The 23,476-nt window shown below is 41.2% G+C and overlaps 1 protein-coding gene and 1 pseudogene across 30 annotated transcripts in view; one reads left to right on the top strand and one right to left on the bottom strand.

Moving 5' to 3' along the window:
• Nucleotides 1-2,199: 2,199 nt before the first annotated feature.
• BRCA1 (BRCA1 DNA repair associated) overlaps nt 2,200-23,476 on the bottom strand; it is a gene marked incomplete at its 3' end in the record, with an annotated part of 61,661 nt that continues 40,384 nt past the window's right edge. For 16 of the 29 annotated variants that reach the window (XM_082861118.1, XM_082861121.1, XM_082861123.1 and 13 more), the window contains 11 exons: nt 21,844-21,970; nt 20,020-20,207; nt 17,757-18,067; nt 15,358-15,445; nt 12,654-12,731; nt 12,121-12,161; nt 9,261-9,344; nt 5,247-5,301; nt 3,638-3,711; nt 3,199-3,259; nt 2,200-2,345 (listed from right to left, as the gene is read on the bottom strand). In XM_082861118.1, the coding sequence (XP_082717244.1) occupies nt 2,200-2,345; nt 3,199-3,259; nt 3,638-3,711; nt 5,247-5,301; nt 9,261-9,344; nt 12,121-12,161; nt 12,654-12,731; nt 15,358-15,445; nt 17,757-18,067; nt 20,020-20,207; nt 21,844-21,970 (1,253 nt within the window). Of the gene's footprint in view, nt 2,346-3,198; nt 3,260-3,637; nt 3,712-5,246; nt 5,302-9,260; nt 9,345-12,120; nt 12,162-12,653; nt 12,732-15,357; nt 15,446-17,756; nt 18,068-20,019; nt 20,208-21,843; nt 22,000-23,476 lie in introns of all 29 variants that reach the window. The other 13 variants (XM_082861122.1, XM_082861097.1, XM_082861106.1 and 10 more) reach the window with 2 other exon arrangements.
• On the top strand, nt 22,650-23,089 carry LOC309975550 (NADH dehydrogenase [ubiquinone] 1 alpha subcomplex subunit 6-like; annotated as a pseudogene). The gene has a single exon. The product of its transcript is annotated as an NADH dehydrogenase [ubiquinone] 1 alpha subcomplex subunit 6-like (transcript).

Here is a 23,476-nt window from a genome sequence, read left to right as displayed (position 1 = left end):
CTTCTCCCCTCACCTACCCACCACCCTCCTTACAAGGAAGGCAGTATTGAATTGTGCAAGGATTTCATCCTCTTTGCCTCAAAGAGAATTCCAATCTCTGAACAGAGTAAAGACCAACAAAAAATGATAGACTGTTATCAGTGGATTAAGCATGTTAAACGGGAGTGGTTGTCAGAATTCCAAAGACGTCCTCCCTAGATTTCTGGCCCCGGGCGTTATTCAATCAAACAGTAAGCTAGGTAATGCTGTGAAGGGACTTTGCAACTGTAATTATGGTTCTGGACTTTAGGATAGGGAGATCACCCTGGATTACCTGGTGGGCACAATCTCACCATTTGAGCGCTTAAAAACAGAAATTTCTTTGACAGGAGTTACAGAGATGAGGCAGAAGGGGAAGTCAGAGAAATTCCAAAAGTGAGACGGATTTGATCAGCCATTGCTGGTTTTGAAGATGGAGGTATGGGGTCATGAGTCCAGAATGTGGGTGGCCTCTAGAAGCTAAGGATGACCTCTGGCCGACAGCCAGCAAGGAAACAGAGAGCTTAGTCCTAGGAGTGCAAGGAACAATTCGGACAACATGAAATGAGCTTGGAAACAGATTCATCCCCAGAGCCTCCAAGAAGGAACACAGGCCTGCCCTGCTGGCACCTTGATTTTGGTCTTATGAAACCCGAAACATAATAAATGGACGTAGTTTTAAGCCACTAGATTTGTGACAATTTGTTATGGCAGCAATAGAAAACAAATATAAAAAGGTTTTTTTTTTGTGGTACGTGGGCCTCTCACTGTTGTGGCCTCTCCCGTTGCGCGGCACAGGCTCCAGACGCGCAGGCTCAGCCGCCATGGCTCATGGGCCCAGCCGCTCCGCGGCATGTGGGATCTTCCCGGACCGGGGCACGAACCTGTGTCCCCTGCATCAGCAGGCGGACTCTCAACCACTGCGCCACCAGGGAAGCCCTATAATAAGGTTTTGAAGTCCCTTGATAACCCTAGGAGGTAGGTACTATTATTATCCCCGTTTTACAGATGAGGAGATGAAAGTACAGTGAGAAAAGGCTCTGAGAAAGTCTGCAGGTGTGAGCCTTCAGAACAGTCATACTTGGTGGAAGTGTTTGCTACCAAGTTTATTTCCAGGTGAAAAGCACATTTACAAAACATATTTTGTACAATCAAGTCTTTACTGCCTGCACACACTGGGGGGCTAAGGAAGACCTAGTCCTTCCAACAGCTATAAACAGTCCTGGATAATGAGTTTATGAAAAACACTTTCTCTTCCTTCAGCAAACAAAATTATTTATGAATCTGTACAGTTCAGCAATAGGGAGCAAAGGGAAAAAAAATTACCTCAAAGAAAGCAAACAGCTCCTTTCCTGGTGGGATCCATCATCTTACAGACATGAAATATTCATATCAGAGATCTTATATTTCAAGAGGAATGGGTTACATATCAGAGCTACAACAATAAACATTTTATTTGTCACTAATGGGGAATTAGAAGATTCTCTTTGGACACCAGAATTCTTGAAAAGATTCTGCTGTTTCAGAGCACATGAGTGCTAAGAAATTCTTTAGAAGCCCAGCAACTATAGCCCAGACTTTTGGAGATCAGGGTCAGCAAGACTCCCCTCTCCTCTAATAAACCCTCAAAATTTCATATTATATCCATTACCGCCTCTGGATTTCCTCCCCAATGCTCCACTCCAACACTTGAGAGCTGTCCAAGGACTGTTCTGATTTTAAGTCACAGCACAGATCCCCAAGTACTCACCTTCCACTGAAGGATCTGACTCCTGGACTTTAAGAACACAAGGGTTTTGAGAAACAAATTTAGGGAAACCGGCTATTCTCCTGAGACCAACCACTCTGCCTCCAGCTCGAAGCCGACAGCCCCAGGACGAGGAATAAGGCTGATAAATAATGAATCAGCATCTTGCTCAATTGGTGGGGTTTAAATGGTTTTAAATTCTTTTCAGGTGAAAAGTTGCCACAATTTTGTGCTCATGGCAGATTTCAAAGGGAGACTTGAAGCAGAAAATCTTTAAGGGACCCTTGCAGAGCCAGAAGTTCTTTTCAGGCTGATGTACATAAAATATTTAGTAATCGGGGCTGTGGAAGGACTGAAGAGGCCTTTCCCTGGGCCTGGAAAAAGGTCATTTCTTAAGCTCATTCTTGAGGTCCTGCAGAGACGGGCCCTATCCCCTATATACATGGCAGGCTGGAATCAGCAGCAGCTCTGGGGACCTGGGGTATCAGGTAGGTGTCCAGCTCCTGGCACTGGTAGAGGGCTACGCTGTCCAATACCCACTCTCGGGTCACCACAGGTGCTTCACACATCTGCCCGATGACTGGAGACAGAGAACACAAGCAGAGATTAGTGTCAATTCACATTTCCCCAGACCAGACTCTAGTCAATCTACTCGGGGCAACTGGTTGGATGAGTTCTCAGAGTGACTTAGGCAGGAGCAATATCACTGATCTTCAGCAGTGCTTCAGGACATAAAAAGCCTGAGGACTGACTGCTGGTGAAAGCCTACAGCCTCTGGCAACTTTATTAACATGAGCTCCAATCTGTTAAAGGAAAAGTCACCAGAGAGAGCAAAACAGCATTGCAATTTAATGACGTGGAAACATGTTTGCCATATCTTAAGTGAAAAAGCAAAACAGTATGATGAGCATGATCACATTTGTATAAAATATATGTGTGTACATACATACACAACCAGGCCTGGTAGAATTTGCTGGTGATCATCTCCAAGTGGTGGGATTGCTGGGATTATTTTGCTGTGTTTGTGCTCATTTATATTTTATGTGATGAATTTTCATATTTAAGCACACACCCCCCCCCCCCGTGGAAACAGTTCATGCACTACTTTTATAATGCAAAACAAACAACAAAAAAGTTTTAAAAGGACATTTTAGCCATTCATTCATTCATTCAACAAATATTTATTGAGCACCTAGAATGTGCTGAGAACTATGTTAATGAAGCACCGGGTGACCTGTGTTGAATCAAACTCTTCCCACCCCATATGACTCAGGTACATGCCTATGGCCTTCCGGAGCCCCACACAGGTGCACCATCCACTCCAGTTGATCTGAACAGGACATTTAGGCCTAAAATCACCACAGTAATCTGCACACTTAACCTGGGCCCTCTACCCCATACTCCTCCAGATGAAGGCTTACAGCAAGACTCACCATGGAAGCCACCGCCCTCTGTCCAGGCATCCGGCTGCACGACCACAATTGGTTGAGTACCCTGTACCCCCAGAAAGGAAACAGCATTGAGGGTATCAGAGCAGGACTTTTGCGACAGTCACTTCACCATTTCTTGATAGCTTGCTGAAGCACACTACTCTGGGGGCAACCATGCAAAGGAGGGGGAAGGGCACATGTCAAAAAGGAAGGGTCAGAGGGAAAGAGCCTTCCCTGGGTCTGTTTAGTATTTGTAGCTCTTAAGTCCTTACTTATCCCTTACAGATGGAGTCTTCTGGCACAGGTACGTGGGCAGAGAAGGGTCAGGGTGAAGTGAGGCTTCTAAGGCTACACTGGGGGGTTCGTAGGGACTGAAAGGTGCTGCCTCGCTCAATCTCAGGACAGAACAGTGTCCTCCCCCGACAGGGCACCAAACACTTACCTGGCTGAGGGTGAATGATGAGGGCTCCTTCACCACAGAAGCCCCACACAGATGCACCATCCACTCTAGTTGATCTAAATAAGACATTTAGACCTAAAATCACCACAGTAATCTACATATTTAACTGGGCTCTCTACCCCACGCTCCTCTGGATGAAGGCTTACAGCAAGACTTCTCAGTGGAAGAGTCCCTGTTTCTCTGCTCCAAAGGGACGGAAAGGCCTTAAACTACAAATTCTAAGTCAATTTGCTACGGATATGCTACCTACTTTGGTTATCAGTTCCCATAAGGCCACTTGGTAGATAAGGTCTGAAAGTCAAATGAAAGAAAGAAAAAAAAAAATCGAAGATCTCATTTCCATTAATTTGCTAAACTGCTGGCTAAGACACTGTGAAAAACTACCTACCCACCATCCCATCTTCCTTGCCTAATTCTGTGTTGGTGATTGATAATCACAGCCACTGACAGCACCATACTTGGTGGTAATTATTGTAAATGTCAAGAGATAGGAAGATAATTCATTCAGTCAAGAGAAAATACAAGTCATCCTGGACAGGGACTCAGCACGTCAGTGGGGAAAGGCTATATGCTGAGCTGGAATCAAATCACTTGAAAAAATCAGAAGAGATGTTCCACTTGGACCTGGAAAAGCAGCAGAACTGACCACTGGGTGGCTCCTGGTCACCTCTGGGTCTATTTACCATCAGCCCGTTTCTGAGGATTGCTGAGGTGCTCCTGTTTGGCTGAGTGAACCGAGGTCAATTAACTTACCTCCAAAATGACAGCTGCTAGAGACCCTCGTTCTCATTATACCAAAGTACAAAAACCCTGAGAAACCTTTGAGTGGCGCTTGGAAATTTCATGAACACCCAATCAATAACCAATACAGAAGCAAAATTACTTTGCCAGGTTCTTTTGCTGCCACTCATCTGTCCCTGACCAGATGCCAAGGCTGACTTTGGGGGAGTAAGAGGACCTGATCCTGGGGGCAGAAGTGGGTACAGAGGAAAAGGTGGGTAGCCTTTGTCTGGAAAAGAACGAACCAAATCTAGGCACACCCCAGGGCCTCAGTGCCTCACAACTTCCGAGCTGAGCCACATAGCACTCCTCAACATAACATCACATTCAGTGTCAAATTTAATTAGAAAATGTTCATCAAGAGTCTCCCTCTGCTCTGGGCCTATGTGGGGCCCCAGGCCCACAGGGCTTATGCAGCTGTTGTGCTCTCATCTCTGTATCAAATGGAGATGGTTTAGGAGGAGCAGAATTCCTTCTTGACATTTACAAACCCAAAAGGTATCTTCTCCCTAACTTATTATTTCCCCCCTTTCTTAGACCAAAGGGCAGTAAAAGCAGCTCTACCCCACTGAGCACAGAACATATTGTGTCCTAGATCCTAACTCTTCACTGCCTTCTAGCTCTTGAGAAGGGGCACAGGGCTAGTTTTTTTGCCATGGGCTAATGTTTTGGTGTGGTTTTGTCTGACAAGTGCTAGAGAAATAGAATAACCTCTGGAATATCTCACCCATATGAGGAAACCCCCATTAAGATGATGACGTAGGGGAAAGGCTGGTGCTGGATTCGGCAGTTCTCCCAGTCAGTCTCTTACCTGTGGGCATATTGGTAAACGGTCCATAGCAACAGATTTCTAAGCCCTTGAAGATCTGGGAGAAGAGAGGGACAGAGGGGTGGAGAGAAAGAAACATTAGTTATAAAAGATATGGGTTTTTATAAAAAGCAATATAGAGACTCTCAAAAATGAAGAACTTTCCTTTTTTTAAAAAAATTTTAAAATTTTTATTGGATTATAGTTGATTTACAGTGTTGTGTTAGTTTAAGGTGTACGGCAAAGCGAATCAGTTATACATTTATATATATATCCACTTTTTTTTTTTTTTTTAAGATTCTTTTCCCATATAGGCCATTACAGAGTATTGAGTAGAGTTCCCTGGGCTATACAGCAGGTTCTTATTAGCTGTCTATTTTATATATAGTAGTGTGTATATGTCAGTCCCAATTTCCCAATTTATCCTTCCCCCGACTTACCCCCTGGTAACCATAAGTTTGTTTTCTATATCTGTGACTACTTCTGTTTTGTAAATAGTTCATTTGTACCCCTCCCTTTTTTTACGATTCTACATATAAGCGATATCATAAGAACTTTCCTTTTCTTTTCTTTACCACCTGATAATTTCTGCTGCTACTTCCCAGAGACAATCAGCCCAATGTCCAAAACACTGATGGATTTTAGACTTTTTTTCATGTGTGTATGTATCTGATCTACCCTATAGTCATACTTTGTCATTCAAGGGCTGGGCATCCCACCTTGCCACCAATCAGGTCCAGGCTCTTCCCTGATGACCTCTTCAGGTAATTTTACTTCTCGTTAGAGACAAGAAGAAAAAAATTGGTCCTCCTTTATGTTTAATAAAAGGCTTGGATGGCAAGAGATTCAAACTATCAGCTGAAGTTTGATGTTTATCCAGATTTGATATATACATCAATACTAACCCTGACCCTAACTGGCAGAGAGGTCTATGTTTATTTTAGTGTACCTGCTCCTTTTCTCCTGGCCCCAGAACATCTGTTCCTGCCTTCACACTGCTCTACGAATGGCCCTTGTTCCTTCAGCAACCTAAGTTGTTTTTAATCTAGAAGGGAAGCCTGGTTGTGCCTCTCCTCACTGAGCTTACTGCCTAAATTTTCAGGAGACACAGATCACAATGCACCTTGCAGGTACCTCTTCCACTTAGAGTGCTCAACAGACTGTCCGAAAGATCTTTCTGTTTTGGTGGAAATATTCTATATTTGCTTTAATAAGGTGGCCAGGAGTCACATGTGGCTAATGAGCACTTGAAATGTGGTTAGGGTGAGTGAGGAACTCAACTTCCTATTTTATTTAATTTTCGTTAATTACAATGTAAACAGCTTTGTGGCTGGTGGCTACTCTGTTGGACAGGCAAATTCTTACACATGCTTTGGCATGAATTCTTAGGGAAGGACTTGGGTATCGTTTCAAAGAACAAATCTAACTTTGTGTCAGTTGGCTGGATACATACCATTTAGGTAACCTTTGTTCTCTTGACCCTTTTTCTTTCTCCCCATTCTACTAAAATGAAAATTGTCTAGGCCTAGAACTCACCTCCCTTCAAATAAGAGAGACTGGGGTAGAGAAAAATCAGGAAGCTAAAAATACATGATGGCCTTTTAGCAAATGCCCACTCCCCCCCCCATCCCATTTCAATCTCAGTCAGAGGAACAAGGACAGACAGCAGGACAAGTCTGTTTCTGTTGTATGTGACAGCCTCCACCTGTGCCATTCTCACTATCTGTATGAATAAACTCCAACCTGTTGGCAGGATCTAGATGCTCATAATGCTAAAAGTTCTCCTCAGGTGGCCAGCTGGAGCCAAATGTTGACACAAAAAGTACAAAAGATAAACAATTTTTTAAAAATTTTATTTATTTTTGGCTGCGTTGGGTCTTCGTTGCTGTGCGGGCTTTTCTCTGGTTGCAGCGAGCGGGGGCTACTCTTCGTTGTGGTGCGCGGGCTTCTCATTGCGGTGGCTTCTCTTGTTGCGGGGCATGGGCTCTAGGCATGTGGGCTACCATAGTTGTGGCAGGTGGGCTCTAGAGCTCAGGCTAAGTAGTTGTGGCGCAAGGGCTTAATTGCTCCACAGCATGTGGGATCTTCCCGGACCAGGGCTCGAACCCGTGTCCCCTGCACTGGCAAGCAGATTCTTAACCACTGTGCCACCAGGGAAGCCCAAGATTAGGAATTTTTACATCCAGGCTGACACTCACTGATGAGGATGTCTAGTTATGAGATCAGAAATTTGAAGTTTCACCTCTACAAATACATTTCTCTTCCACAAGAGAACGCTACAGTGACACGTGGTGTTTTCAGAATGACACTACTTTGACCAGGCACGTTCCACAATTGCCACCCCAAATGCAGGGCAAAACTCCAAATGCTGGAATTTCCTTTCAAGGAGGGAAGAATCTGGTGCTGATTCTGCCTTGTATCCAGTGGAATAAAACATATGACTGGCTCACACAGAGCTCCCCTCAGGTGCAGGCAGAAGGAGAAACAGGGCCAGCAGCTTTTCTTGGCATCTAGAAGTTACTTGATAGGCTCAGAGGGTGAGGGTGGGCTGACCCCAAGGGTTCAGAGCTCCAGGGCTTGATTCGTGATCATCTCCCAAAGCAGTTTTCCTTAGAAAATCATCTCTGTTGGTTCTCTCTCAAGTTCTATAAAGGAACAGGAGGTGCTCCGTATGTGGATGTTCTGACATGCCCAGTGGTACACACTTGAAAAAGGAAGAAATGCAGACCAGGAGCATAAGCACTCAGCCAGTGACCCAAGAGCAGCCAACTCAGGCCTGACAGGCTGGTGTGAAATCTTGCCTGGATTTCTCCTTGATAGAACAACATAATTTTGGCTACATCATCTGTTACAGTATGATCTGGGGAAGAAGGTCACTGAATCTTCCTGGGCCTCTAGTCTTTCATTTGTAAAGTTGTTAGAATAATCAATTTTTCTCCTGGGTGAAAACTTCTATAATGTGCCAGGAAACTATGGTATTGTCATTAAGAGCTCAGATTCTGGAGGGAGACTGGTTCTAGTTGGGTTCAGCTCCTAGTTGGGTTCACAACTAGCTGTGTGAGCTTGGGCAATTTACTCAACCTCTTTGATCCTTAATTTTCTCATCTATAAAATAGGCATAATTATAGTACACGCTTCCCAGGGTTGCTGTAAAATTGTTAACTAGTTAAGATAGGGTCGAGTGTTTGGAGCAGTCCCTGGATATAGTGAACATTACACAGATGTCAGCTATTGATTATCAATCACTTTCTCTTCTGTGCTTCCACAGACAGCCTGGGTACATCCCCCTCACAGCACTTACCACACTGCTGTAGAGAAAGACACCATCGTGAAGTAGAAAGAGCAAAGGTTTTAGATTCACATCTGTCTCAAATCCCAGCTCTGCCATTTATCAGCTAAGATTTGCACCCTAGAATGAAACCCAAATTATATAACTTCTCTAAACCTCTAAGCTCCCTCATTCATAAATCGGATAATAGAGTTGGCCCACTGGCCTACTGTATCCAACAAGTTCCGCATCCGCAGATTCAACTAAACTGCCAATGGAAAATATTTGAAAAAAAAACTGCCAATGGAAAATATTTGAAAAAAAAATTTTTCTTCCAGAAAGTTCCAAAAAGCAAAACTTGAATCTGCTTTTTGGCAACTATTTACATAGCATTTATACTGTACTAGGTCTTAGAATTAATCTAGAGTTGATTTAAAGTATATGGGAGGATGTTACATGCAAATGCTATACCATTTTATAAAAGGGACCTGAGCATCTTTGGATTTTGGTATCTGCAGGGGGTCCTGGTACCAATCCCCCAAGGGTACTGAGGAATGACTGTACTTATTTACTCTGCTGTTCCGGAAGAACTAAAAAAACTATATGAATGCACCTACTTGGTATTCTAGCAGTGTAAGGGGCCATCTTGTAAGGCCCCTTACAAGATGAATGAGACCATCTCCACGAAGTGGGCAGGAATGCAGAGGGGTGGGTAGGTTTTTTGCCAACATGGGGGAGGAGGGCTTTACCTTCCTGTCCTGGGATTCTCTTGCTCGCTTTGGGCCTTGATGGTTTCTTCCATTGACAACATCGCCTCTGACTTCAAAATCATGCTGAAAGAAACCAAGCCCAAACCACAGGGGTGAGAGAAAGAGAAGCCTCCTTCAATGGAAACAGAGGAGATACATCATATTTAAGGAATCAGATATTGCCAGGCAGTTTTGAACCCTATCTCCCCCAAAATCATCTTTTCTGGTGGACTGCATGAAATGACCAGCATCTCAGCTGCTGAAATCAATTCATTGAAGCAAATCTTTGTGGGCAGAAACTAACAATTGGCTTTTCACCTCACTGGGACTTAACGTATTTTAATTTGCAACATCTATCTCCTCTCAGAACATTCACTTAGCATTTAAACTGCTAATACTGTGCTGTTATAAAGATAACTGGAGAATTCCTGATCTCTTAAATTAATGTGTATTACCACCTAAAGAAATAAGGGTTTCTCAGATTTCCATTGAGAGATTTACAGTTAATGAAACCAAAATAATAAAATATACATTTAATACTGAAGAAAGTAAGAGGCTTTTCATAATCACTATTTGGACTAGCCAAGGCTGGGGGAATAAAGAATAATAGGATTAGGGAGGTTAGAGGTTTGGGGAGAATTCTGGGGAAGAATGCTTAGAAACAATTCTTACTGAAACTCAGATTGCAGGGGAGACCACATCTGTTGCCAAGAGAATTAGGAAGAATAATAAAGTCATGGGTATAACCACAGGTTGTTATTAGGTGAAAGAACTCTTAATATTTCCTAGTCACGTGAGTGAGAAGAGTCTGGTGATAAACATGTCATCTATTTGAAGATGACCCTCAAATTTATAGACCTGATTGTACCCCTGTGCCTACTAACCTCTCTACCCGGAGGTCTCCTATAAATCCCCAAATCCATGCACCTAAAACAGAGCTCTTGATTCTACTCCTGCCTCCTGCTCCCCAGCCTCCCAGGATGCTCCTCCCCCATGTCTTCCTTATCTAATTAACATCACTAACATCCACTTCATTGTTCAGGCCAAAAATCTAAGCATTACCCCAATTCCTGTCTTTACCTCATCTTCCAATTTAACCTATTAGTAAGTCCTATCTTCCAAACATCTCAAACCAAATTCTTCTTACCATCTCCAGGTCTCATTACCCTATGAATAAAATTCAAATTCCTTACCACGACTTACACCAAATCCTACCTGATCTGGCCCTTGTCTATGACCTTCTCCAACCCCTTGTCTAACCTCTGCTGCCTACATATGATTCACCAATTACAACTCTCTGGCTATACTGGCCTGTTTTTCTTTAATAAACCAAGCTCATTCCCATCTTAAGACCTTTATGCTTGCTGCTATTCTGCCTATACCATTGTTCCCTACATTTTTGTTTGTTTGTTTTTTAAAATTTTTATTTATTATTTTTATTTATTTATTTATTTTATTTTTGGCTGCATTGGGTCTTTCTAGAGAAAGCTCCACGCGGGCTTTCTCTAGTTGCGGAGAGCAGGGGCTACTCTTCATTGCGGTGTGCAGGCTTCTCATTGCAGTGGCTTCTCTTGTTGTGGAGCGTGGGCTCTAGGCGCGCAGGCTCAGTAGTTGTGGCGCACGGGCTCAGCTGCTCCGCAGCATGTGGGATCTTCCCGGACCAGGGTTCGAACCCGTGTCCCCTGCATTGGCAGGCAGACTCTCAACCACTAAGCCACCAGGGAAGCCCCCTACATTTTTCAAGGCCAATTCTTTCTTGTCTTTTAGGTCTCAGCTCAAGCTTTTCAGAAAGCCTGCTTGGGTCTCCTTACCTAAATAGTCAACCTCTGTCCCCAGCCAACCGCCAGTCTGTTGTTCTATATATTTCTTCATAGTGTTTATTGGTATTTTAAACACATCTTTATTTATTATGCATCTCCCCTCCACAGAACATGAATCCCACCACAGCAGGGAACTATCAGTCTTATTTACTGCTGTATCCCTGGTGCCCAGCACATAGTAGGCTCCCAATAATATAAGTCACTGAATGAAACCAACAGAAACATCAATTAATTAATTATGAATATGCTGACTAGTGCATAATAGTTTAAAACTGCTTTCGCTAATTTTACTTTGCCTGATCTGTTGTCACCAGCAGCTCTAAGATGGCTGTTCTAAAATTATTCCTCCTCCTACGCTCTATCTTATTTACCTCTCGCTGGTCTCAGTATCAAAGAGTAAAATAAAATCTCTTTGAAGGAATCAGATTTCTAAACAGATACATTTGCATATTAATATGAAGGATTCTTTTCAACTGTGAAAGAGTTTTCTACAAAGGTGTATGTGTGTAAGATTTAGGTGGGCCTGTTTCTCTCTAGTTGTGGTGCTCAGGCTCACTAGTTGCAGCACACAGGCTTAGTCGCCCCGCCGCATGTGGGATCTTAGTCCCCCAACCAGGGATCAAACCTGCATCCCCTGTACTGGAAGGTGGATTCTTAACCACTGGACCACCCGGGAAGTCCCTGCTTGCATAACTCTTTTTTTTTTTTGGCGGTACGCAGGCCTCTCACTGTTGTGGCCTCTCCCGTTGCGGAGCACAGCCTCCAGACGCGCAGGCTCAGCGGCCATGACTCACGGGCCCAGCAGCTCCGCGGCATGTGGGATCTTCCCAGACCGGGGTACAAACCCGTGTCCCCTGCATCGGCAGGCGGACTCTCAACCACTGCGCCACCAGGGAAGCCCTCGCATAACTCTTGATGATCCACATCATCAAGGAAAATCTTCAGAAAGTAGTGCAAGGCAGGAAGCAGATAAATTTTCGTGACTCAGTATGACTCAATGGCACCAAGTCTTTCTGATTAGTTTGTAAAACAGTACCTACCTCATCCAGCATCTTTCTTTCTTTAATAGACTGGGTCACCCCTAAAGAGATCACAGAAAAGATAGGTCACACAAGAGCAGAAGACCTCCCTTCATGGGGGTAGATGGTGCAGTGATTCACATAAGTGTGTGGGAGAAATAACACTGAATAGAGGTCCTCTCTCTATAAAGCCACAGCTCCTTAATAGATTTCCTTCTGGAGACACCGTTGATGCTTAATTTAAACATTATAAAAGTGCCTGCTGCACATGGATTTCTGCCTACCATTAAATAAGTCCCTAGTTCATATGCTAACATTACCAGGAGCAGATTAGGTCCTATTAGTTATAAAAAGAAATACATTTTCCCCCACATCACCAGCTATCTGAACAAAGAGCTATGCATTAAAGATAAAGCTAGTTTAGTGTTACCACTAAAGACCTTTTCGTAATTCAGATTCAGCATCAGCAAAAATCTTAGGTGTTAAAATGTTAGGTGTCAAAATGCAATTCTGAGGTGTTAAAGGGAGGAGGGGAGAAATTATATGGTACTTACAGAAATAGCTAACTACCCATTTTCCTCCTGCAATTCCCAGAAAATATTTCAGTGTCCGTTCACACACAAACTCAGCATCTGCAGAATGGAAAACATCCAAAGGATTAGAAGTTGAAAACAAAATCAGGAAGGGCTGCCATAAGAAGCTAGAGCGCCCCGCTCCTTATGCTACTTGAGATCAATCTGGATTGATGATTCCAACACCCCTGGTGATAGACGCTGGAAGCACCCCTAATTCTAACCAGCAGGTGTGGATCTTTGGAAGTCTGGAGAAGGCTGATACGAAGTTAAGACCACAGGAAGTGTCTGCCCTATCTTCTAGATGCCAAGGCCAGCTAAAGATGTCTGTCAGCGTGCTCAGGGAACTACCCATGTCGGTAGTATTGATACACGTGGACAGGCAAGATCTATTTTACTGGATGACGACATGTGAAAGGAAAAGAAAACAGTGTTGTTGAAATCCTAAATTTGAAATGTCAATGATGAATTTTCACCCCCAGAACTTCTACTTGGGGAATCCTAACCCCTAATTCTTAATTCCCTTGCAAGGCAGAAAAATATAGTATTTTCATAGTTTTTCTCTTTTCAACGTATTTCAGCAAGCAGTAGCTGAAGAATCACTTCTGCTTATTTTTTAGTGTTTTAAAGGCCCGTTTGAAGGACTAAGCAAACTCAGGAAAGAACACTTAGTTTTAAACAGGAGAAATGTATTTAACTAAATCCTAAACACAGCGGGCCATCTGCCAGTAGTAGAAACAGCCATTCTCCCTAACTGAATTCTTCACAAATTAAAAAAAATCTTTTCTCTTTCTTCACAATTTTTTTTTTTGCGGTACGCGGGCCTCTTACTGTTGTGGCCTCTCCCGTTGCGGAGCACAGACTCCAGATGCGCAGGCTCAGCGGCCATGACTCACGGGCCCAGCCGCTCCGCGGCATGCAGGAACTTCCCGGACCGGGGCACGAACCCGTGTTCCCTGCATCGGCAGGCGGACTCTCAACCACTGCACCACCAGGGAAGCCCCACAATTTTTTTTTTTTTTTTTTTTTTGCGGTACGCAGGCCTCTCACTGCCGTGGCCTCTCCCATTGTGGAGCACAGGCTCCGGACGCACAGGCTCAGCGGCCATGGCTCATGGGCCCAGCCGCTCCGCGGCATGTGGGATCTTCCCAGACCGGGGCATGAGCCCGTGTCCCCTGCATTGGCAGGCGGACTCTCAACCGCTACGCCACCAGGGAAGCCCCTCTTCACAATTTTTAAAGCTTTTTGTTTAACTGTTGTGAAGGTTGACTTAATAATATGCTTTAAACTCAGAAATCTTAGCTCATTTTTAGTTTTAAAGTAGCAAGTGTATTGCCTTTGAGTTTAAACACTGAACTACTTTAGATTTAATTTGCATTTTAAAGTTTTCTTTTCACCTATCAGCAGCCTTGATCCAAACCCATAGCTTAAGATATATTCAAGTTTAATGACATTCATCTCTAAAACAGTTTAGTTCATGGTAACTTGTTTTGGCATCGGATTCCTGTGAGCATTATCCTCTGACCCTGTAGTATGATCTTTACACAGTAGAAACCTAAGCTCTTAGAAGTTCTAAGGCAGCATGTGCCTGCCAAGAAGTCTGGACCCTATGCTCAAGAACCTTCAGCTATATGAACAGAAACACCCTGGAGAGGACCAGAGAGTCCATTTTGTTAGGAAGGTTTTAAGAGTTGAGCTTCAATCTGTATCTTCTGTGTGCCATAGGCACCAGTCTTTGCTTTCTGGAGCCCATGAGTGAACCTAACTCCTCCTCCAGATAACAACTCTTCAGATATTTCAAGACACTTGTCTTGTTCCCTTAAGTCTTCCCATTCCTTCATTTGTCCTTCAAATGACATTGCTTTGAATTCCTTTTCCCCATTCTCTTCATCTACCTCTGGATAAACACTCTCCAGTTGTCAGGGACCAGCATGAAAAGAAAGCATGGTGCTCAAAACAGAGCACACACCTTCCAGGTGTTCGCTCCAGTGGGGGTGGGGTAGGGTGTCGGGATCATCACCTCACTTGCTCTGGACATTAGGCTTGTATCAATAAGGCCCAATTTCAAATGAGCTTTGTTAGCAGTCCTGAAATGTTTACTCAGATTTAGCTTACAGTCAGCTAAAAGCCTCTGAGGTCTCCCTTGTCATCACACAAGTCATACTTAAGATTTAAAAAGGGGAAGGTGTAGGACAAATGAATTTTTCCCTTCACTTTTTTCTTTTTCATATGGTAGGCTATCTCAGAGCTGATAACTGGACTTGTTTCCTGTAAAACTCTCAACCACACTCAAACTAGGTGTTGGAGTGGAGTGAGGTCATGGAGCTAGCTAGGGTTTCCAACCACCCAGATTCTGAGTGAAGACTCACTTCTGCTCATTCCCCTCTTTGCCCCATTTGTTCCTCCAGGACTCGGGCTCTGCCTTCCCAGAAAGCCCTCACACAGTGTAGTCCAGGCAGGGTGGACTAGGAGAAGTGATTCATCGTTCTGGCTCATCACTCTCCAATCTTAACACAAAATAAAAGGGGGGTCAGGAAATAGCAAAACTATTATTTTTCTTTCATCAAGCAATAACTGATTGACTATTGGAAGATGGTCACCCATGCTATGCTTAACAAACACGCCCATTTCTTCATGTAGTTTTATGCAACAGATGCAGCATATTCTGTAAAGGTTCTTGGTGTACCTGTTTTCATAATGACATGAGTAGTCTCTTCAGTAATTAGATTAGTTAAAGTGATGTGATGTTTTCTGGCAAACTTGTGCACAAGCACCTGAAATCAAATCAAATATCACATTATAATAAATTACATCTAGAACACAGCTTGAGTATTAGTTATCCCAGCTTTGAACCTCCATTTTTCTCACAAAAGGTACATCCTTTTTATTCTAATATGAAGTTTCAAAATAAATAGTAATTTAATAAAAATTATGTACAAATCAGAGGAAGAAACTCTAAAATAGTCTGTGCTAACAGACATGGAATTATAACCAAGGATTCAAAGTAATATTAATTTTCCTTTTAATAACAGATACCATTTGATTCCCTAAGACAGTTTCTTTGCAGAGTGACACCCTACTATACTATAATTTAGATTTATCAGCCTACACTTTATAAGCTGAGAGGTAACTTGCCTATACAGAAAGTTATGCTCAGATATGTGACTTAAGAACAAGATTCAACCTGCTGACAGTTTTAAAACGTTCAAGTCAAGATGCTTCTAAAGGTCAGTACAAAAACTATCAATTCCTCTTAAGGAGAAGGATTGGAAGAGACTCATATTCTTCCCAAAAGAAATCTAGAGCCTTCTAGCTATTATCTATCAACCAAATAAAAAATCAATAGGCAGTAAAAGAAATTAACCAGATCCATTATAGACACATTTGACATAATCAGCAGCTACTGCTTGGTAAATTACTTTGTTTACCAAGGGCCATCATTTACTAGCCATCACCACCCACGCCAGTATTTCCATCATTTACTAGTCATCACCACCCACGCCAGTATTTATGTGCCCCACGAGATTGCAATGGAGGGTGGGCTGTCTTTCTTTCATGCTGCCTCACTCCATACTGCCACAAGGCACTGAAAAAGGCAAGCTGGAGAAGCTAATGACATCCTCCCCCCACCCCCCGGCTTTTGCCACTGCCCTTTGCCTGGATCATTAGCAATTCTGAACTGATTAATTGCTGAAATCCCAGCCTTGAAACAGCGTTCAGTTAGAAGAGCAACTGCTGAAAAGATCATCTTAATATAGGCTTCGGAATTAATCATGCGTAATACAGTCAGCAGCTTTCATGATAAATTTACCACACTTCGGCAAGTCTGAATAGAGCTGAAAAGTTTTCTTCTTTGCTTATTTAGAGACAATATGTACCCAAGCCACTTAGAGTCTCATTTGCAGTTCAGGATTGCCCATGGCAAGAAAGATTAGATCATTTTAGCCTTCTCGGAAAAGCTGATCTCACAAAACAAAGGAATAAGGAACGCTAATTTTCAGTGAATAAATGGGAATTTTAGATGTGTTGGCAAAAGATCAAGAGCAGTATAAACAGACATAGGTATGAATTTTTAGAGCAAATAGCTGTTCTGGGCACATGGTTGTGAGATGAGAATTCTGGCATTATTGATGAGAATTTATTCATTGTATCTACTAGGGCAGACAAGGCTTACTTTGCCCTTTTAGTAGTGGGACACATCTGGTCACAGAGGTCATGCTGAGCTGCTAACCTATAGAGAAGCTAGGATGAGAAATGGTTTCTATTCCAGGAAGGATATATTAAGAAAGATACTTAAGAATGACTGAATCATTTCTCAGTGTGCAATAAATAGCATCCACTATTGAATCTGTTTGATACTCTGGTGTGTTATCATGGTTTTAAAGAAATCTTCACTCAATTAATGATTAATTAATGGTGATTAATTAAGGGGAGATAAATTTCCTATGATGTCTGAAATCTATGCTCAATCCAAGCAGAAACAAAGTTTCAGTGGTCTTAATATTTTAATGGGTATTTTTCCACAGCACAAAACAACTCCTATTTCTAGCAGGAGATGTCAAAATCCTAACAGGGATGGGTTATTGTAGGGTAGAACTGACAGGGCAAGCTACTGGATAACAGTGTTACAAGCCAGGATAAAGATAAATAAACACTGGAGAAATGCCACTATCTGGCCATGTACTTGGAACCAGTTTAAATTTAGTTAATCATGCTGGCAAGTTCACTCAGATGTGAACAAAGGTGGGGAAAAGATGCCTTCTGGGGAGTAGAGCTATACCTCCTTGCTTTTTTAGATAGAAAGAAAATTAAAATAAAAAAGCTCTGGATTATACTCAAAACCATAACCTTTCTGCTAATATTTAATAATTATTTCCTTTACTAAATACATACACAATAATCCACGCTATAGCTTTATCTAGGTATAAGTTTTCAGAAATTAGTAATGGAAATTAAATTACATAGTAATGAGCTCGTTTGCCAGATTTCTTCCTATAGGTTATTCACAGCTAGTACCCATTTAAAGCCATTGCAGTATGTTAATGAAGGCTCAGTCATTAGGGAAATACATATGGATACACTCACAAATTCTTTTGGGGTCAAGCCTGATGCCACCATAGAAATTCTTTTGTTGCCTCCTTGTGTTGAAGGTATCAACTCTGGCTTCTCCCTGCTCACACTTTCTTCCCTCACATTATACCCTGCAGTATTAGTAGTATGAGCTGCAGCCGGACTCCTGGCAGATTCTTCTGCTTGAAATTGGGGTAATTTCAGTGCAGAGGCTGAGGGTGGCATGCTGCAGACATGAGCTGGCTCTGGGGCTCTGTCTTCAGAGGGATCAGACTCAGGGTCATCAGAGAAGAGGCTGATTCCAGATTCTAGGTAAGGGGTTCCCTCTGAAAGGAATGAGGAAAGAAATTTAATATATATGACAGTGAATTCTGAATTATAACATCTAGTCTCTGCTAAAAATTAAAAAGACAGATTAAGTTAGGTTAAGAGAAAAATGGGTACATTAATAACACTGTTGGTAGATGTGCAAAGCAGCTTAACTTTTCTAAAGGAAATCTGGTATTATGTAGCAACAGCCTGTGTGTTTATACTTGCAGTCAACAATTCTAGTTTTAGAAATGTATCCTAAGGACATAAAAGAGGTCTGTAAAAGTGTAGTCATAGGAATGTTCACTGCAACATTGTTTATAACAGTAAGGTTTTAGAAACAAACTAAATGTACAATGAGATTAAATAAATTATGCCACATCCATTCCAATGAACTACTCTTCACCTGTTACATTTAATTACAATAAAATGGAGAAATGCACACACTCATGTTTGTTGTAGCATTATTCACAATAGCCAAGAGGTGGAGGCAACCCAAATGTCTGTCATTGGATAAATGGATGAAGAAAATGTGAGATATGTATATATCTATATCTATCTACACACACAGTGGTTTTAAAAAAGCTACCAACATGGATGAACCTTGAGGACAGTATGCTATATGAAAAAAGTCAGTCACAAAAGGACAAATACTGCATAATTCCACTTACATGAGTTATCTAGAGTATCTAAACTCTTAGAAAGTAGAATGCTGACTCCCAGGGGATAGGGGGAGGGGGAAATGGGGAGTTGCTATTTAATGGGTACAGAATTTCAGTTTTACAGGATGAACAAATTTTAGAGATCTATTGCACAATAACGGGAGTATACTTAACATTACTGAGCTCTTAAAAATGGCTGAGGTAAATTTTATGTTTTTTTACCACAAAAATAAAATTAAAAAAGATACCATTGATTTTTAAGATGCTACCCTATTTCAGTTTTAACATGAAATATGTTTGCATCTTAGATATTAAATGCAATATTATAAGAAAGCTTGCTTTCTGTAATTTCTGTCATTTATCAGTTTAGTTCTTAGGGGATGGTTTTGATTCAAATGTATACTTCTTTAAAAAATTTTTATTTTATATTGGAGTATAGTTGATTTACAATGTTGTGTTAGTTTCAGGTGTACAGCAAAGTGATTCAGTTATACTCAAATGTATACTTTAATCTTTGGGCTGCTTGTGAATATTTTGGCACTTCCTATATCACTGAAACTTTAAAAAAAAAATACCAAATACAAATAGTTGACTAAATACAATCAAAATGATTTTTGTTTCTTCATCCATGATGATATCATTAACTTTTTCACTTAATAAATCATCAGATATCATTACCAAATTAAAAACAGACCATCCCTGAAACATTTTAGAAAATGTCACTCCATCAGCAAGTAAGCACAGCTAAGTAGAATGTATGAGATTCCTAAAATGACCCTAGTGAACATGGCCAAAAACATTTAGTTGTCTAAGAGCACCTTTTATGATAATGTGTTTTTCAGGATTAATTTAAAACTTTCTTTACTGATTAAAACCTTGATTTACAAGCAATAAAACACACCATTCAGTTACAGTGATTTATAAGGCATAAAATATATAGTAATTTATATTCATTAATTCATAAAACAAGAGCTTACTTTAGAGATTTGACTCATTTTTCAATAAAGGACAAGCCTAAAACTTTACCCTAGGGCCCTAGAACTCTTATCTAACGGTTGAAGTAAAATACTTAGAGAGCACCAAGACTCTCCCATCCTCAAAACTGTTAGAGTTAAACCAATATAGACCGATTAACAGCGGCAATAATGTTCAACTTGGATTAACATTCAAGCTAGTTTTCTAATGGGTTTAAGTATAACAGATGCATTCATGATAGACTACCACATTTGAAAGCTGATTCATCAGAATATCTTTAGGTTAAGAGTAAAATAAAAGTGTTTTCTCCATCAGAGCAGATAAAATATTACCTAGATCTTGTCTTGGCAAAGAAGACTGCTCCATTAAATCCTGGGCCTCAGACTCCGTCAGCTGTTGCTCCTCCACATCAACAACCTCAAGCTCCTTTTGAGGTGGGCAGTTTCTGCTCTGAAGACTCCTTGAGTGGCTGTGCATATACCAACTATTATCTGACAACTGCGATTTAGAAGGGGAAGACCTAGAAAAAAGGATGAAAGGAGAAAACCATCACTGTAGCTTGTGAAAGGACTAATCATACTTCCCAGGCAGCCAAGGCATAAGTGAAAGAGCTCACTGTCAGAGATCGGGAATGACTAGCAAGAGAGAACACAAGAGATGGCTAGGAGTCTGGATTCACGATGTCTGCCAACATGTCAGGGCTGACATATAACATCTCTCCTTAGGGTCTGGCCTGAGGCAGTATATCTCCTAGCTATTTAAAAGCATGTCAGCAAATTTCACCAAATTATCCACTGCCACTCACTCAAATTCTATACACTATTTCAAATGAATGTATGAGAATCAGCTCTCTCATGAAAATAAGTTGATTAATTTTGACATTGCTACACTCATTCTTTCTACCCAATTTTAGCAGAATTCATAGAATCATCCCTACCTCCTACCTTTTCAATGTCCAAAGTCATTCTAAAAATAAAAGCCAGCTATAATATATTGTTAGAAGAGCATATGCACACAGTAATTCCTCTACTCTTTCAGGTGTTTAGAACTTTGCTGAATACGATACTTATCAACAGATTTAAAGGACCTCAGAGATCAGATAACTGATTCAAACAATTATTGGATATTTAGTATGAGTCAGGCACTAAAGCTAGGTTCCACGGATTAAAGATGAGCAAGACCTGAACTATCCTCAAGCAGTCTAGTAGAGGAAGTTCAATCAATGTGTAGGTTTTTTAATAGAAGTCTCTATAGGGTATACTGGGGTGGGGGAAGAGGAAGAGGAATATTTCATCTGAATATTAAACAGGTGGTTAGCTCAATCGGTTAAAGCACAGCAATGAGGTCATTACCTCTAATCATGGGTTTAGGGCCTATGGAGGTCAAGTCTTTTCATTCTCTATCACAGCCATCAGGCCATTATCACAGCCTCAAAAATATATCCTCAGTCCAATCCAAAATGCTTGGAAAAGATGGTGTGATTAGATTATTGACAACTTGTCACTATTTCCAGAGAGATAAGTGAAAATATACATATACTTGGTAGAAACACAATAAATATGAATTCCTTTTCCTTTCTAGAGTCATGAGATGTGTGACTCCATCAGTTCTGAGACTCTATCCTGAACTATCAATTTGGAATAATAGTCCAGAACTTGTCCTTTTACTTTCACTGTGTTTTTATAAAGATCAAATGAAGAAGTAGATAAAGTATTTTTAAAACTATAAAGTGTTACATAGTCTTATATCAATAGTGATGTGAACAACATCCTTGGAAGACATTCTGAATATTTACTGGGGTAAATCAATAGCTAAACTTTTTCTAGGAAGGCAAAAACTTCTATTAGGGCAAGGGCGGCCTTGGAGAAGTCTACCATCAGCCTCCAGGCCTGCTGAGGTTTTAGTTCTGTATTTTATTCTGACCTTGAAAAGGGACAGATCTACTGTGCATTTCTCATGTTGTAGCTCATGCCTTGTACAGGTCCAAAGAGCCTACATACAATTAAACAAAAGAAATGTCCTAGGGCAATGAAAGGTTAGATATGTCCGTGTACAAAAAACTAGAGAAAGTATGGTGAAAAAAAAATTAACACTAAAAGTTTAATGTAAGTACAGGTGTTACTTAGCTACCAAACTTGACATTTATTACTTCTTACCTTTCCATTCCCGGTTCTTTATTTTTACTGGTGGAAGTATCCGGAGATACTTGAAACTTGTCAGCAGAAAGGCTTTCTGGATTCTGGCTTATAGGATATTCACTACTTTTCTCTGAAGTTAATACTGCTTTAAATGGAATGAGAAAACAAAGAAATCTACTTTACTGCTTTGTCCTGATGGTAATAATTCAGGTGAGAATATCATTTTTTTCAAAAGCAGCAATCTGTGACAATCAAATTGGTTTTTTAAAAAAATAATTAATTTATTTATTTTTGGCTGAGTTGGGTCTTTGTTGCTGTGCTTTCTCTAGTTGCGGCACAGGCTCGGTAGCTGTGGCACCCGGGCCTAATTGCTCCGCGGAATGTGGGATCTTCCTGGCCCAAGGCTTGAACTCATGTCCCTTGCATTGGCAGGCGAATTCTTAACCACTGCACCACCAGGGAAGTCCCAATCAGATTGGTTTTTAAACAGGTATATCAGACAGAATTCTATAAACACAAGTGATACAGCACCAAATGGAACTCAATGACTAAAAAATAATAACAACAATAAAAGGAACACTTTAAAACTGGGTAAATAAAGATACCCAGCTGAGACAAGGCTGAAAAAATAATATATTTATATTTTTTGGCCCTGAATGATAAGGACATAAGAATAGGAAATGAATTTTTATCTCTGCAGCAAACTAAATTATACTCAAATCACCTCAGACAACAGGGAAAAGAAAGTACTGGAAAGCACAAAGCACACTCCCTTTTCCATCCCTATTGCCTCCACATCAAAGACTGTATAGGGCTTTAGTAAGATGAGTGGCCTCCGCCCGGCTGCTGTTGCAGCCAGCACCTCGGTGAAGCCCATTTTCAATCGGGACATGAACGAGGCTAAGTGAAGGCTGCGTGAGCTCTACGGCGCCTGGTATCAGGAGGTGCCGAACACTGTGCATTTATTCCAGCTAGACATCTTTGTGAAACAGGGACGGGATAAAGTCCGAGAAATGTTTATGAAGAATGCCCACGTCATAGACCCCAAGGTGGCTGATCTTCTGGTCATTAAGGGAAAGATGGAACTGGAAGAAACAAAGTGTGGAAGCAGCGGACACAGGTCATGCGGTTTTTCCATGAAACAGAAGTACCAAGGCCAAAGGATTTCCTGTCCAAGTTCTACGTTGGGCACGACCCGTGACATCACTCAATATTAGGGTGCATGTCGATATTTAAATATTTTAGAGCACAAATAAACTCAATATATGATAAAAAAAAAAGACTGTATAGGATGGGGGTTTGAGTTTTTGCATGTGTGGAAACAAGGGAGGGGTCAGATGAGAAAGAAAAAAGAGGTGACATTTTGCTTCACATTTTCAATTACTAAGAAAATAATAAACCGAAAAACCAATACAAACAAAAAAACAAGGTGCCGACTGATAAGGAACCTGGAAGTAATACATGGAACTAATGATGAACTGGCACAAGAAAGGAAAAAACACAGAACACACCCAAGGCAAAGTTCTAGCACGTTAGTACATCCTTTTTATTTATTAATTCCTCCAAATGTATTAGTGTGCCACTGCTTTCTAGGAAGTGACTTAAAGGCAGAAATATTTAAAAAGCAAAAACAAATACTTGAAAATTACAC

This window comes from Leucopleurus acutus (genome assembly GCF_964270905.1).
Source record: "Leucopleurus acutus genome assembly, chromosome: 19".
NCBI classification, from domain to species: domain Eukaryota; kingdom Metazoa; phylum Chordata; class Mammalia; order Artiodactyla; family Delphinidae; genus Leucopleurus; species Leucopleurus acutus.
This window is presented reverse-complemented; position numbering and strand designations above follow the sequence as displayed.